Here is a 16457-nt window from a genome sequence, read left to right on the forward strand (position 1 = left end):
TTTCCAGTCAATAAAATAGTTTGACCAACTCGATAATTACGCCATGTATCTGAATACAATAATTTGTTCCTGCATTAAGTGTTTTTGTCGCTGTTCTCCCGGACTTCAGAGAGATAATGTCAGTGAAGCCTCGGACAGATGGACGGGCGGACAGACAGGTGCAGACAGGTGCGGGCAGACAGGTGGGGACTGAGCGGTCAAGAGGACGCATGTGTTTGTTGTTTTGGGCTGAACCGTCAAGAAAAGGGCAAAAAGAGAAAATATAATCGTCTACCGCTAACGAGGATATGAACAGGGACGGGGAATGCAGCACATCGCTGCAAGAAAGAGAGCATGGACGAGGAAAAGCATCACCAGCTCTTTGGGAAGTAGGACTCAAAGTCCGCTGAACCGGAGAGACCATCGTTGCAGGGCGGCCACCGACCGGAACGTAGGACGGACCGGGACATGCGCACGCAGCTGTCCCCAGACGTGCGAAATATCCGAGGCTGAAGATGTGAATGTGAGCAGCCCTCCCTGCACCTTCACACCCGGCTGCCTATCGGTTGACTTTAAGCCCTGCCCTTACAGAGGAGGGAACATCTCTCCTGCAGGTTCACTGTATCTCAACCACCACACCACACAGGGTCCGGTCCATACGGGATCAGTCTCGGCACTAACCCACCACCAACCACCACATACCACCAACACCGGCTCCCAACTTCACCGTCGCCGCCCGTCCAGAAGCAGCCGCCGGCGTGTCCGGGCAGACCCGTCGCTCTCCGTCCAGCCCACAGGTCTCCCATGGTTTTTCTGCGCCATGTGTCCGTCGCTCTGTCGGCCGCGGCGGCTGCTCTGGGCTCCGCGCTCTTCCTGGCGCTCAACTTCTTCTACCAGAGGAAGCTGTGGAGCCCCCAGGCCGAGTACAGCATGCTGACCGAGGTGAGGAGCAGAGGGTTGGACCCGGGCCGCAGGTGGGACGGCGTGGGGTCCTGCTGGGGGACAGAGCGGTTGTGTAGCCTACTGGCAGGGTTAGCATGAGTCACACAGACACATAAATATAAAATATCGAATAAATATAAAGCAATTAATATCGATAAATGTATATAAATGCACGAACATGAATACACGAATATGTGTGTGAATGGCCTGTCCCAAGCCCAAGTGTGTGTGTGTGTGTGTGTGTGTGTGTGTGTGTGTGTGTGTGTGTGTGTGTGTGTGTGTGTGTGTGTGTGTGTGTGTGTGTGTGTGTGTGTGCGTGTGAGAATCTCACAGTGGAATCGCACACCTACCTAGGCAGTGGAAATTCCTTGCTCTACAGTTGAGGTAGACAGTAAGAAAGACCTAGACCTATATGCTGACGATGTGAGTCATAATGATGTCGATGAAGGGTACTGGCTAGGATGGTGATGAAGAAGGGAAAGGGTGATGGTTATTACTGTTGAATAACAGAAAAGACACGAGTGAACACACGCAGTATTGAGTGCGTTTTGGCAGTCTGCTCAGGAGATTCATTCAGTAGTATCGGTTCAGCCGCGTGTCTCTGAGCCTGTTAGGGAGACAGTGAATCCATTCGCCTTCTCACATCACAGATTAGAAGCTCATTTCAATACCAAATGGCTCGTTTTAAACGCCATGGAGGGAGAACTTCTAGATTGTTTCTGGAACTTTCTGTAAATATATATATGAGACCACAAGCACCTGACCTCAAATTATTTTACTGTGTGTGTGTTTGTTCTGGTGTGTACGTGCATGTGTTGTGCGTTTTTATAGAGACACACCTTATCTAGTAAAATTTGTAATTCTTGGTAATAAGCACACACACACACACGCACGCACGCACGCACCCACACACGCCTCCCCCAACACTGTACACAGATTGCTCACTCTTGACGCTACTTGGGATACCCAGTCAGAAGATAATATTGATCCGAGGAAAGAATTAGAGAGCAAACTGTCTTTAATTCTGCTAGGTATGAATGGGTGAATATCTGCCATGAATGGGTGTGAAAGGCTGAATATCTGGTGTGAATGGCTGAATAAGTGGTGTGAAGGGTTGAATAAGTGGTGTGAAAGACTGAATATGTGGTGTTAAGGGCTGAATAAGTGATGTGAAAGCCTGAATATGGGGTGTGAATGGCTGAATATGTGGTGTGAACGGCTGAATAAGTGGTGTGAAGGGATGAATATGTCGTTTGAATGGCTGAATATGTGGTGTGAAGGGCTGTGCTGAATGTGTGCTGAAGCGAGGTGGTAATGCTGAATACAAAAGTGCTCCTGACTCAACTGCCAACATCACTGTCTTCAACTCCTTCATTCTCACTGCCAACATCACTGGCTCATTCTCCTTCATTCTCCCTGCTAACGTTACTGTCTTCCTCTCCTTCATGCTCACTGTCGTCATCTCCTTCATGCTCACTGCCAACATCACTGTCTTCACCTCCTTCATTCTCACTGCTAACTTTGCTGTCTTCAGTCTCACTGCTCTCTCTTCCTCCATTTATTTCAAACAATCAAGAGTATTATTGAGAAAGAAAGGGAGAGATGGAGAGAGCAGGGAATCTGAATGATAGAGAGACTTCCTATCCCCCCTCAAATTCTCTCCGTCCCTCTCTCCGGGCTCCGCACGCACAGTACGATCCCATCATTGAGGAGCATGTAGGGGTCAGCCAGTTAATACAGATCTCTGTCATTAAGGATCAGGTAGGGGTCAGCCAGTTAATACAGATCTCTGTCATTAAGGATCAGGTAGGGGTTAGCCAGTTAATACAGATCTCTGTCATTAAGGAGCAGGTAGGGGTTAGATAGTACAGATCCCGTTCATTGAGGAGCAGGTAGGGGTTAGACAGTACAGAGACAGGTCATTAAGGAGCAGGTGGAGGTTAGACAGTACAGAGACAGGTCATTAAGGAGCAGGTAGGGGTTAGACAGTACAGAGACAGGTCATTAAGGAGCAGGTAGGGGTTAGACAGTACAGAGACAGGTCATTAAGGAGCAGGTGGAGGTTAGACAGTGCGTCTTTCTCCTAATGACTCTGACCTCTGACCCCCAGGAGTCGCGGGCGGAGGATAAGAAGCAGCAGGTCCTGGTCCTGGGATTGGACGGCGCCGGGAAGAGCAGCCTATTGCACTGTCTCACCTTAGGGGGCGGGGCTCCAGGGGGCGTCGCCAGGCCGGGGCACCGCCGTCCAACCAGAGGCTTCAACTTCATGAGCCTGCGAGGCTCCGCCCACCAGCTGGACTTCCTGGAAAGTAAGATGCCTTGCAGAACTACAACCCCCTCCTTTAGAACTACAACCCCCTCCTTTAGAACTACAACCCCCTCCTTTAGAACTACAACCCCCTCCTTTAGAACTACAACCCCTCCTTTAGAACTACAACCCCCTCCTTTAGAACTACAACCCCTTCTTTTAGAACTACAACCCCTTCTTTTAGAACTACAACCCCCTCCTTTAGAACTACAACCCCTTCTTTTAGAACTACAACCCCTTCCTATAGAACTACAACCTCTTCCTTTAGGACCACAACCTTGTCCTTTAGAACTACAACCCCTTCCTTTAGAACTACAACCCCCACCTTTAGAACTACAACCCCTTCTTTTAGAACTACAACCTCTTTCTTTAGACCTAGAACCTCTTCCTTTAGAACTACAACCTGTGCTTCTAGGAGCTACTGCTGTGTTGGTGTGTAGCGGGATGTAAAGTGGGCGTTGGAGCGCTGTACCTTCACGATCCAGTTTCAGTACGAAGTCGGAGCAACTCTTTGTCGATAGCGCCGGGGACATTCCAACGGGATTCACTTTAACACAGCTAATAACTACACGATAACAATGTTTTATTAATGCCATAGGTTTAGATAAGCCATCTGTGTATTGATGTTACTAAAAAACATCATGTCATATCAAAAACTCGGGTTAGTAATACTAAGAAATACTTAAACGCTTTGGGCGGCCATGCCGAAATCATCATTTGGAAATCCCCGGTTCCCACTTATAATTAAATCTGTGTGTGTGTGTGTGTGTGTGTGTGTGTGTGTGTGTGTGTGTGTGTGTGTGTGTGTGTGTGTGTGTGTGTGTGTGTGTGTGTGTGTGTGTGTGTGTGTGTGTGTGTGCGCGTGCGTGTAAAATGCCCCATGATAGTGCAAGTTCAGACAGACACTGAGAGAGACAGACGACATTCGGCTAAAACTTTGGCCATCTATATGAAGTACATAAACAGTACAATATATTGTCTGACGGCCCCTTCATGCTCAGAAGTCCCTATGAGGGGACCAAGTCTCACGCCACCAGGACCCCTAACTGAGCCCAAAGGAACGTCCTAAATCCCAGCTTCGCGACCGGTCTCCTCGGTGTTCCCCGGGTCAGAGACCAAGGGGCACAAGGGATTGTTCCCTCTGTGTTTCTGCCGCCTGTATGGTCTCCATTCTTCCCCACATTCAAACAAAAACGACCCGGAGGTCTCCGGGAGGGGCGGGGCCAGGGGGGCGGTTGGCAGGTCGCCAGGGCAACGGACGGCCGTTAGTCAGCAAACACATCGCAGGAGCTGTTTACCTACCCCCCATCGACACCAGCTCAAAACCACATCCCAATCCTGTTGCCTAGCAACCGCCTCCACGGAGACACCAGATGCTGACCCGCGGGTGTTCCTCTGAAGAAATCCGCACTGGTGTGTGGAGTCAGAGTTTAGCTGCAGCTGACTAGATCAGACCAGATGAGACTAGTTTGGATTCAGAGCGTGGTTAGAGTGGACTAGATGAGGCTGGTTGAGAGATTAGACTAGTGTTGATTCAGAGCCTGCTTAGAGTAGACCAGATGAGACTAGTTGACAGTTGACTGGATTCGATTAGACTAGGGTGGTTTCAGAGAGTGGTTAGAGTACACTAGATGAGACTAGTTGAGAGTTGACTGGATTGGATTAGACTAGTGTGGATATGGAGCATGGTTAGAGTAGTCTAGGTAAGACTAGTTAAAAGTTTACTACGGATAAGGGATTTGATTAGACTATGGATTAAATTCGATATTATGTAACCTATGGATTACATGTTTCTCATTACATATTCGGTTATAAAACTCGACTCAAAATAAAAGCACGACTTCAGAGGAAGCAAAGGACATATTCATCCCTTCACACCACTTATTCAGCCGTTCACACCACATCATTCTGCCGGATCTTTGAAATGAGTTCTGGTGCTGCAGCAGATGTGAGGACTGTCTGTTTGCTGGATGTTCCCCGCTGAGTTCTTCCGGGAGCCATTAGTTCAGCGGATGAATAAATGAGGACTCTTCATGTCTTCAGAGCCCTCTGGGGTCCATGAACCAGCAGATATCCATGAAGCTACTGGAGCTCGATCCGGCTGCCGAGTAAACATCTCACCCCTATCTCAAACTACTTGGTTTATAGTCCAGAAAGAGCATGCTAGTGCTGCTACCTGTGCTAGCACCCTAGCCTGATACGAGTATGATATTGGTGAAGGTAAAACAACCGGAATGCTATGTTTCTGCGCTAGCACCCTAGCCTGGTGACGCTAAAATCGGAGTATTTGAGTACGACGTCGATGATGGTGAAACGACATGAAAACTCTGTTTCTGCGCTGTAGTCGGGGGTGACCAGGAGCTGCGGTGCTATTGGCTGGAGTACCTGAGGAAGACGGACATCCTGGTGTACGTGGTGGACGCCTCCGACCGCCAGCGCCTCCCGCTGGCCAGACAGGAACTGCAGCTCCTGCTGAATATGGAGCGGCATCTGCCAGTGGTGGTGCTGGCTAACAAACAGGTAGGCTACGTCAGCAAAGTGCTTATATAGCATACTACACCACTAGCATCGTTTTAATATACTATAACATAGTTTAGCATAGCATAGCGCAGCATAGAAAAGAGTACCATGGCCAGGCCAACTGACCTGGGGGACGGCTTTACGATGTTTTATATACGTTTACAGTACCTGTATAGTGATTCAGGAGCTGTCCAGGTAAGAGGTGTGTCTGTCTGTCCCAGGACCAGGCCGATGCTTTGGGTGTTACTGAGCTCCATGAGGGGCTCTCTCTGGGCTCCGTGACCCAGGACAGACGCCTCTTCCTCCTGGCCACCCAGCTGGGGAACTCTGCTGTCGGCCTGGAGGCCCTGCAAGACCTGCTGCTGAAGCTGCACTGAGGAGGAAGAGGTGGAGGAGGAGAGGTGAAGGAGAGGGAGGTGGAGGAGGAGGATCGGAGAGAGGGGAAGAGAGGGAGGAACAGGAGAAGGAGGAGGGGGGGAGAGGTGGAAGAGGGAGGTGTAGGGGGGGGAGAGAGAGAGGGGGGGGGGGGTGGAAAAGAGGGAGGTGGAGGAGAGGGGGGGAGAGGTGGAAGAGAGGGAGGAGAAGGAGGAGAGAGAGGAGGAAGCTGGCGGAGGAGAGTGGGGAGAATAGGGAGCAAGAGATGAGGAGAGGGAGGAGATGGCCGCTCACAGTGGGAGGTGTGGAGTTGGATGAGCAGGAGGTGGATGGGGTTGAAGTCATGTGATTCTCCTCCTCCAGCTCTTCTAGAGTGTTCGCTGCCGGCTGTCATTACTCTCGAGGTTTTGTTCCCAGCTCTACTGTATGCATTTCAATGCTAATGCTAGATATGTGTTGGTTTTAACCTGTCTTGTGTTGCTTTACCTGAATGTGTTGCCCCGGTGAAACTCTGTGGTGATTCCTCATTGGACACTCTTCCCATGCAGCTTTGAACATTTCTGTCATTTATAGAACTTGTTCCATTCCATCCATCTACTGCTAATAAACACATAGCAATCTGCCAACTAAGGATAAGATCAAATCGTTTTAGATTGACGAAGAAACACTTTTAAATGACTTAGCGTCTTAGCCCAAGAGGTTATGCTTTGTACTGCTTATAAAGAAAGATTCCTGTTTGTGTATAAAGTTTATAAATTCATTTTTGCTTGGTATTTTATGTTCTGTGTTGACTGTGTTTAAAACGGCTTGGAGATCGAGTTTAAAGATGGTGCGAATTTATAATTAAAAATCACCTTGCTAACAAGAACTACAAATGACATCAAAACATCAACGAGGATGAGGGAGACAAATAAACGAAACTATTATTCACACGGACCGTCAACCAACTAGTTAACTCACAAAAGGTGCTGTGAGTTAAAGCCATAATACTGCACCAATAGCATCAATAACTCCTCAACCGTAACCACTTCCAACCAGAAGACCTTTCCTGTCACTCACAGACGCTCAGACCAGAACAGAAACGCCTCATAAGACGGGCGGAAGGTCCTGTTGGTTCAGGAGGACCCGTGTTGCTAGGAGACACACAAAGGGATGTGTACATTATTCTTATCAGATACATGTGCTTTGTAGAGACACAACACGTGGTACTAGGAGACGCACACACAGATCTGTACGTTGTTCTTATCAGACGTATGTTCTGAGTAGAGAAACACAACATGGTGTACTAGGAGACACATGGATCTATGCGTTCTTATCAGATACATGTGCTGTATAGAGACACACAGGCTTGTGTACATTGCTCTTATCAGGGATGCATGTTCTGAGTAGAAGAGGGACGCAGCACGTTGCACACGGAGAGAGAAAGCATTTTTAACGGGACGAACAGAGAATCACCTCTGTTCTACTTCGACCCCCGACGTCATTATGTTTTACAGCAAAGTCAATAGAGACAATTCCCTTGGATCCTGAAAGACGAAAACTGCCTATTATCTCACTCTCTCTCATACAGCCTTGTCTCGTCAAGGTTTTAATATGACAGTTGGTTTATTCCTCATACACAGTACCAAAGGTATTAATTTGACCAGTACTAAACATATTCCTCACAACACAAACCAGTACTAAACATATTCATCCTAACCAGTACTAAACATATTCATCCTAACCAGTACTAAGGATATTCTTCCTATCACAAACCAGTACTAATAGGTATTCCACCTAACCAGTTCTAAAGCTATTCCACAAAACGTATAACTCCAAACCAGTGCAGAAGATATTCCCACGCTAATGGATCATAATTCATCGAGCCCTAAGCCCTGTCTGAGTGTTGAGAGTCTTGGTACGTTTCAGATACGGGAGATATAGTCATAAATAAATAATGCATGACCGTCCACACAACATGCACAGGTCAGGCCGATCAGGGGCAGCCATGGTAGCCTATGGATATAAACATGTACAGCAAGGCCCGGCGACTTTTCCGCCGCTTCAGCGATGGTTTCAGTAACAATTCAATAGCTGTTGTTCCCCCGTTCCCCCCATTATCCGTTCCATTTCGAAACGTGTTTGGACAGCATGTTTTATTTCGCTTGTTTCATTAAAATGAAACAAGCGTTGGGTGCGCCACCAGGGGGCGCACCCAACGCTTTTGTCGACCCCAACGCATTTGCCGCCCTAGGCGACCGCCTAGTTCGCCTATGCCTAGCGCCGGGCTGTGTACAGCAGGTCTGTGGGACAGGAGTCTCCTGCAGGCCAAGGGCTCTGTGTACCTGCAGGGGCGGGGCCCACCTCCTGCAGGTGGTGGACCCTCTGACCCAACCCCGCGTTAAACACACAATCGGCGTTAGAGCGTAGAGCGAGAACCAACAGAAGAACATTAGGAGGAAACAGGGCTGAGAGGAGAATACTTTAGGAATAGATAAAAACACACACGGTTTGTGGTTCACACAATAAATCCATCCGGTTCAGGATTAAAAGGACGTCTCCGTGGTCAGAACGGGAGAGGGATGACGGCGTGATCGACTTGAAACAAGACGGGAAAACTGAAACTTCAGAAAAAAGGAGAAATCGACCAAGAAGCAAATTGACTTCGGGAAACAAATTTATTGCTGCATAATGACAACTTGTATTATAGTAACATCACAAAAACAAAATTAACCAGCTCTGTATAGAAGTAAAATACTTAAGTTGCAGAATGCAGAACCGCGTTCAAGAACTGTAGACCCATTCTACGTTGTGTGGATCTCTTGCTAGTTTCCACACGCGGTCCAGTAGTCCGGGAGTTTCACGTCCATTTCCAGAGAGAAAGTGTCGTTAAGCGGCCATCTTGTTTACATCCGGCCCGTATGGAGCCCCGGACCACCGGCGTTACCGCACACATTGGGACATGATACCCCCAGACGGGCCCTTCTGTCTGGGGCCGAGTCAGAGGTCAAGGAGAGGGGGGGGGGGGGGGGGGGGGAACGACTTGTTATAGCGGGTAGCGACAGGATCGAGGCCGCTTGCTGCTCTGTGGGTTAGCATTAGCAGACAATGACTGGAGGCTGTGAGCTGCTCTGTGGGTTAGCATTGGGAGCTAGCGACTGGATGAAGGCGTTGAAGAGCTTTGGGTGACAGCGCTTGTACTCGTTCACTTTCCTCTGGATCTGCTTGGGCGTGTCCTGGTAGTAGTTCTTCTCATCCCGCGCCATGGCCTACACAACACAGAGACACAACAAATACACACATCACCAACCCATGGCCTACACAACACAGAGACACAACAAATACACACATCACCAACCCATGGCCTGCACAACACAGAGACACAACAAATACACACATCACCAACCCATGGCCTACACAACACAGAGACACAACTAATACACACATCACCAACCCATGGCCTACACAACACAAACACACAACAAATACACACATCACCAAGCCATGGCCTACACAACACAAACCCACAACAAATACACACATCACCAAGCCATGGCCTACACAACACAGAGACACAACAAATACACACATAACCCCATGGCCTATACAACACAGACACACAACAAATACACACATCTATGGCCTACACACAAAGACACACATCACCCTTCGCCTACACAACACAAACATACATCAACCCATGGCCTACACAACACAAACACACAACAAATACACACATCACCCCATGGCCTACACACTAGGGGTGTGAATCTTTGGCTTCAGACGATTCGATTTGATTAACGATTCAGTGGTTGGCGATTCGATTCAAGGACAATTTTTTTTTTTTTTGGAACGATTCGATTCGATTCTGTGCACCACGATTCGATTCAGTAACTTTGAACCAAAATTCTATATCCGTGAAATAAACATGCAATAATGTGACACCCCTTGTCAATTTTACCATTATTCTTTGCGAAGCCAAAATGCTTCCACACTTTGGATTTCAAGTTTGCTGGTGCATTAACAATCTCGCTGCCGCTCTCTGCCATGTTTGAAATGCACCAGTAGAGCTGACTAGCTGATGACAGAGTTACGGATTACCGAGCTGCACTTCACAAAATAAACGTGTAAACTAAGTCTTAAAACATTAATCATAATCGATTCATACGATTTAAAGCATTTATGTTGATTATTGGTGAAGCCAAAGCGATTCATTCTATTTATTTATTTTAGGAGACCGATTTAGTTGAATCGGTAGGACTGACAATCGATTCATTGATGCATCGCATGAATCGTTACACCCCTACTACACACAAACACACACATCACCCTTGGCCTACACAACACAAACACACACATCACCCTTGGCCTACACAACACAAATACACAACAAATACACCCATCACCAACCCATGACCTACACAACACAAACACACAGCATCACCCCATGACATAAACAACAAATACACACACATCGCCCCATGGCCTACACAACAAACACACAACATAAACCCATGGACTTATGCATCACAGACAGTCCGTACGCATCACAGACAGACCGTACGCATCACAGACAGACCCTACGCATCACAGACAGACCCTACGCATCACAGACAAACTACATCACAGACACACCGTAGCATCACAGACAAACTACATCACAGACACACCGTAGCATCACAGACTGACCGTAGCATCACAGACTGACCGTAGCATCACAGACTGACCGTAGCATCACAGACTGACCGTAGCATCACAGACTGACCGTAGCATCACAGACAGACCCTACATCACAGACTGACCGTAGCATCACAGACTGACCGTAGCATCACAGACTGACCGTAGCATCACAGACTGACCGTAGCATCACAGACTGACCGTAGCATCACAGACTGACCGTAGCATCACAGACCGACCCTACATCACAGACAGACCCTACATCACAGACCGACCCTACATCACAGACCGACCCTACATCACAGACAGACCCTCGGTGGTCTCACCTTGTAGTCCTCCCCGTGTTCCCGCACCATGTGCTGAACGAAGTCGATCAGGTCTCGGGACAGGCTTTTGTCATCGTCAAACCGCTGGCTCGCCTCCTCCTCCATCTCTGATCACAACAGCAGAAGAGACGCAAAGGTCAGGCGCAAAGGACACACACACACACACACACACACACACACACACACACACACACACACACACACACACACACACACACACACACACACACACACACACACACACACACACACACACACACACCTCCATCCCAAGTCTCTATAGATAACAACTTTATTAATACCCTAGAGGGAAAATTCTTTAAAGCCGGGATCAACAGCTGGATCTAGAGTTACAATTAAAGATGATTAAATATTAAAATCACAGGTCCTTACTCTGCAATACGTAGGGCTTGGTTACGACTGGGGCAGCCGGCGTAGGGGCAAAGCCCGTCTGAAAGAGACACACGATCACATCAGAGAGACACCAAAGTTAACAGTAGTGCTTTTAAAGTATCGAACCAAAAACATATCCCAGCCCGCCCTGCAGCCTCCCTAGGAGTAGCTTGCTGAGTGCGACCAGGTACCCTGGTAAAGCATCCATCATGTTTGGGCCAAATCATTGATTGGACGGTCTTATTACAGATTAACACACATACATCTTATTTTTTCTAGGGTTTTTCGTCAGAGCATTTCATTTATTGATTGTTATTGGAACGTAGAGAGCATTTCGAGAAATATGACAAACAAATGCTACTTAAACAAATTGGCTGCCCTAGCTTTAAAATGGATGCAGGAAAAATCGTTTTAGCACAGATCTGTCTGGAGAACAGACCTCAGATATCAGAGCGCCTCAAGCTGTGAGAGACCCTGGCTGGTGGATCTCCCCAGTTCATATCGGGTTAGGAACCCAACTTGGAGTCGGTTGGGGGGAACCGTCCCACCAACAGCTCGATCACTGAAGCGTTAGACGTCCAAGGAGGGCAGAACATGTTGATGGATGCTGAATAATGATCGCTCTCAAAACACCAAAATTCGGCAATTCAGCTCCAGCGTTTTACCACAACCTGGGTCAGGTAACGTTCATTGTTTTGTCCATTTTATTATCTGGACTTCACTTGTTTTTGACATCTATTTGCTACACACTTTAACCACACGGGCATAAAGCAGCGACAATGGGGGGGGGGGGGGGGGTGTCTGACCTCGGGGTTCCGGATGGGCTGCGAGTAGTTGGGGTCGAAGGCCAGGCCCATGTCCTCCAGGTTCTTTTTGCTGGTCTTGTAGTTGTCCCACGCGTGCCTGATACTTTTACTGGTGGGGGAGGGCATAAGTACGTCACTCAACTACATCCGTTCATCCAAGATTCATAATCACTACGTTCATTAATTGTAAACTATGTACGGTAGACGCATCTGAAAGAAGACTATTCAAGACCACACTTTCATGGAGTGTGGTGATGAGTAATAATGAGGTCAATGGCATTTGTATTCAATATTCGATATTATGTTGGATCAAACAGCGATCGGTAGACCTGATCAATAGATGCGCGATGAATGAATATAAAATATATATATATATATATATATATATATATATATATATGAGGGTGATATAAAGGGATGTTGTAATATAAAGTCTTTGTATCCTGGTGGTGTATGGTGGGCTTGTGAGCCAGCAGCCGCATCGTGTCCGGACTTACTCTTCTATCCTCGGTCTGGACTTCTTCATGAACTGTTTCTTCTGCTTCTTCCTGTCCTTGTCGTAGTCATACTTCTTTCTGTGGCTGTTTTTCTTGGCTTTCGGCATGGTGGATGAGATGAAAGCTCTCGATCGCTCGCAGAACACAACGATGTGCTTGTTGACAACGTGTGGAACCCGGAAGAGACGGAAACACGTGGTACACGGCACCGCCTTCTTCTTACCTCTGACCTTTCTAACGTTTCTATCAGAGATCCACTATTTATTTCCCCATTAGAGTGCTTCGTTTAAACGTTGTTTACGTCAAAAGAGCACTAATTTGTAAACGTTTACTTATTTTCAGTTAGGGTTTATACAGTCATGAAACTACAGCCTGAACCTCCTGCGGGCCGCCTCTAGGTGTCGCTTTAGAGCCAACATACACCTTAAACCAGTGGTACTCAAATGGTGGTAAGCGTACCCCTAGGGGTACTTTTGAGTACTGCAGGGGGTACTCAGAAAGAAAGAAAAACGGTTCTTTTTTTCTTTGTGATCAATTTTTTATTTTATGATTTATGCAACAAACAGATAGACATGTAGAAAACAATTAGGCATATGCACAAATAAGACAACATACTACATTTGACCTAAACACAAATAAGACAACATACACCAATTAGGCATATGCACAAATAAGACAACATACTACATTAGACCTAAACACAAATAAGACAACATACACCAATAAGGCATAAACACAAATAAGACAACATTTGACATTAAACAGTTACACTGACATTAAACAGTTATACCCCCCAACACACACACACACACACACACACACACACACACACACACACACACACACACACACACACACACACACACACACACACACGTCTTGCCCTCCCACCTAGAGATAAGTCATCTGAACAGCTCAGTTGAGTTGTTAAGCCTGAGTCAGAAATTTAGGATAACAGATGTAAAAGAAGTAGAAGAAGGAAAGTAAATCATGGCTACTCCCAACATACTAACGATAAAGGATGACCACAAGTTGATGTTTTTAGCTTGCACGCCATGCATGCTGGCCACAGATTTCTCTAATTTACAGACATGCAAACGGCGCTCTTTTTGGCGCGAGTTGCTTTTTTATCATACATTTTGGGGACCTGTGTGGTTCGTGCAGATCCGAAGAGGTTTTGTTTGGGAGGGGGGGGGGGGGGGGGGGGGGCGTTGATCGGTGCGCGCGTCGATCGGTGCACGCTTCGATCGGTGCGCGTCGATCGGCGCACACGTGCAGGTGTCAATATTCCGTAATCTGACTGACCGAGACCCCTCGAGCCTTCGAAGTAAAGAAAAGTGATTCCGGAAATGATTTTGTCAGGGGACCAATCACAGCCCTTGCCGTCGCGTCGACTGAAGGTTAAATATTGGATGCGCATGTGCACGTTAGAGCTTAGATCGGGCCCAGAAAATCAAGCCCGACCCGGCCCGAGCCCGTGCACGTTCTGCGCGAGCCCGGCCCGACCCGACACATTAACTGTAATTATGAGCCCGAGCCCGATTTCAACCCAACATTTATTTGAACACATGTGTAACTTTGCACATTTGTTACTAGGCCTACTCTGCTAAATATATATGTAAGGGATAATGTATAGAACGCCGGTCATTATCGGGAAAATAAGCCCCGACAGGGCGAACAGTACACGACGCGCAGCGAAGGCGTCTTGCTTCGCCCTGAAGGGGCTTATTTTCGATAATGACCGGCGACGTTCTATACATTATCCCGCTTATTACACGGCTACTTGCCAAAACTTAAAAAAATAACGGACAAAAAAATTGTCCGCAAAGACGGTGACGTCGCTTAGCAACGGAAGACGCTGGGGTTGACAAGTCACCGGACAACTACCCATGCAAGTGAACGGAGCGTTCCACGGCATTGAGAAGAACCGTGTAATAAAGGCCTATAATATTTCTGTTTATGGCATAGATTTCTCCTCAGATTTGGCCAATAAACCAATGACAAAAATTAAAATAAAAACGCTCGATCAAAAGGCCCGGCCCGGCCCGGACCGAGGATAGTGGTGGTGGGAAGTATCGGAGAAGGATGCACTTATTGTGCAGCAGAACGCAGGGTGCAAGTGCAGTTGGAACTGGTCATGGCTAAAATTAGAAGCCACGACTGAGGTGAATTCAGTGAAGCATAACTTTCCACTGTCTGCCTTTTCCAAAAAAATTTGCTAAATGCACCCTCTGCATTAAAGAAATTAATTATGCCAGCAGGGGTGTACATGCCCTGCATGCACACTGTAAGGCAGACTTTCATCTGAGGAAAGTGACAACAACAATAACTACACATAGTGTTGCACAGCTTCTCCGAAACCCTCTACCAGAAACCCCCAAAGCAGCAGCTACGATCAGGGACAGTGCCAGGCCTACACTGCCAGTACCTGTACCTGTGATCGCATATCCAATGCAGAGGTGTGTGTTTGTGTGTGAGTGAAAATAAATTAACTTAGTTTAAAAAGTCACTTTAACTGAGTAACTAATATATTTTTTATCTTTCTAGGCATATAGCATATAGCATAGGCCTTCTCATGATAATAGGATATTATGCCGTCATATTTTTTCCGACTTCGGGTAGCTCTCTTTTTTTGTCATACATGTGTTTGCATCCCTGAACTTATCTTATCTATAACTGTGTTCACCCAGTGGTGATAAGATAGATCATGAGGTGCTTTCCATCTCTGTGCTATAAGCTTTTTGGCAGCAGTAAGGCCTACCAGAAACCAGCGTTGGTGCATCAAAGAAAGATCCAAACCAGTGAAATCGTTCAGCAATAGGAAAAAAAACTCTTCTAACTCCGAGCTTGTTTCAATTCTGCAAGCTAGAAAAATCGAGAAAATGGACAAGTGGTTGAAACGTATATCCCATTTGTATGAAGCACAGGCCCGTGTTTCTCACAAAATTTTTAACATTCATGTTTACACTGCCAAATAGAACGCACATCCTTATGTTTTTATTTTTTCTCCCAATTTTTTTTTGCTGCGTGAAGCAGCTGAAAGAACGTAGTTAGGGGGGGTACACTAGTAGAAAAAGTTTGAGAACCACAGCCTTACGAGACCAATTAGACCGCTAGGTGTCGCCAGAGAGAGCCATTAACCTACAGATTGCACGATCAATTAGACCGCTAGGTGTCGCTATATACCAAATACAAACCATACATCATCAATTAGTAGACTGAATAATAAATGTCTTAGAAATCAAACGGCCTCACCAACTGCTTAACCGCCCCGTTATAATGTGATCCAGTTATGTAAGGAGATATTGGTCCACTCTGCAATCTCTGCATATTATTATTTCTTTATTGAGCAGTTACCTCTCCAACTGCCCGCTACTTTAGTGTTTTTTCGTCTGGGATCAATAAAGAACTTCTTCTCTTGTAGTCCTAATGACTATGAAGAAACACCTCCTTGTATACAGCCCACAATATAGAAGGTATGTAGATGCTTAATAATTTCACATATTACAGCTTATTGAAGCTGTAGTATATATATTGATGTATATAAAATTACATTAATTATTATTATTATTATTATGAATGGATAGTAAACTATCATAATATTTTGTATGCAATTAATATAGATCTATAATAATCATGGTTATAATATAACTTT

General features: G+C 46.5%; 2 protein-coding genes across 2 annotated transcripts; one reads left to right on the forward strand and one right to left on the reverse strand.

Annotated features, from left to right (window-relative positions):
• The first annotated feature begins 606 nt into the window (after window positions 1-606).
• On the forward strand, window positions 607-6151 carry arl10 (ADP-ribosylation factor-like 10). The gene is made up of 4 exons (XM_056595688.1): window positions 607-921; window positions 3032-3230; window positions 5574-5749; window positions 5971-6151. Exons 1-4 carry the CDS (start codon window positions 784-786, stop codon window positions 6124-6126), a joined length of 669 nt encoding a protein of 222 aa, XP_056451663.1. The 5' UTR covers window positions 607-783; the 3' UTR covers window positions 6127-6151.
• A 2593-nt stretch (window positions 6152-8744) lies between these two features.
• Window positions 8745-13012, reverse strand: nop16 (NOP16 nucleolar protein homolog (yeast)). The gene is made up of 5 exons (XM_056594618.1): window positions 12803-13012; window positions 12306-12414; window positions 11500-11557; window positions 11107-11213; window positions 8745-9372 (listed from the first exon to the last, which is right to left on the reverse strand). The coding sequence occupies exons 1-5, from the start codon at window positions 12907-12909 to the stop codon at window positions 9202-9204; spliced, it is 552 nt and encodes a 183-aa protein (XP_056450593.1). The 5' UTR covers window positions 12910-13012; the 3' UTR covers window positions 8745-9201.
• Between the last annotated feature and the right edge of the window lie 3445 nt (window positions 13013-16457).

Source organism: Gadus chalcogrammus, chromosome 7 (genome assembly GCF_026213295.1).
Source record: "Gadus chalcogrammus isolate NIFS_2021 chromosome 7, NIFS_Gcha_1.0, whole genome shotgun sequence".
Lineage (NCBI taxonomy): Eukaryota > Metazoa > Chordata > Actinopteri > Gadiformes > Gadidae > Gadus > Gadus chalcogrammus.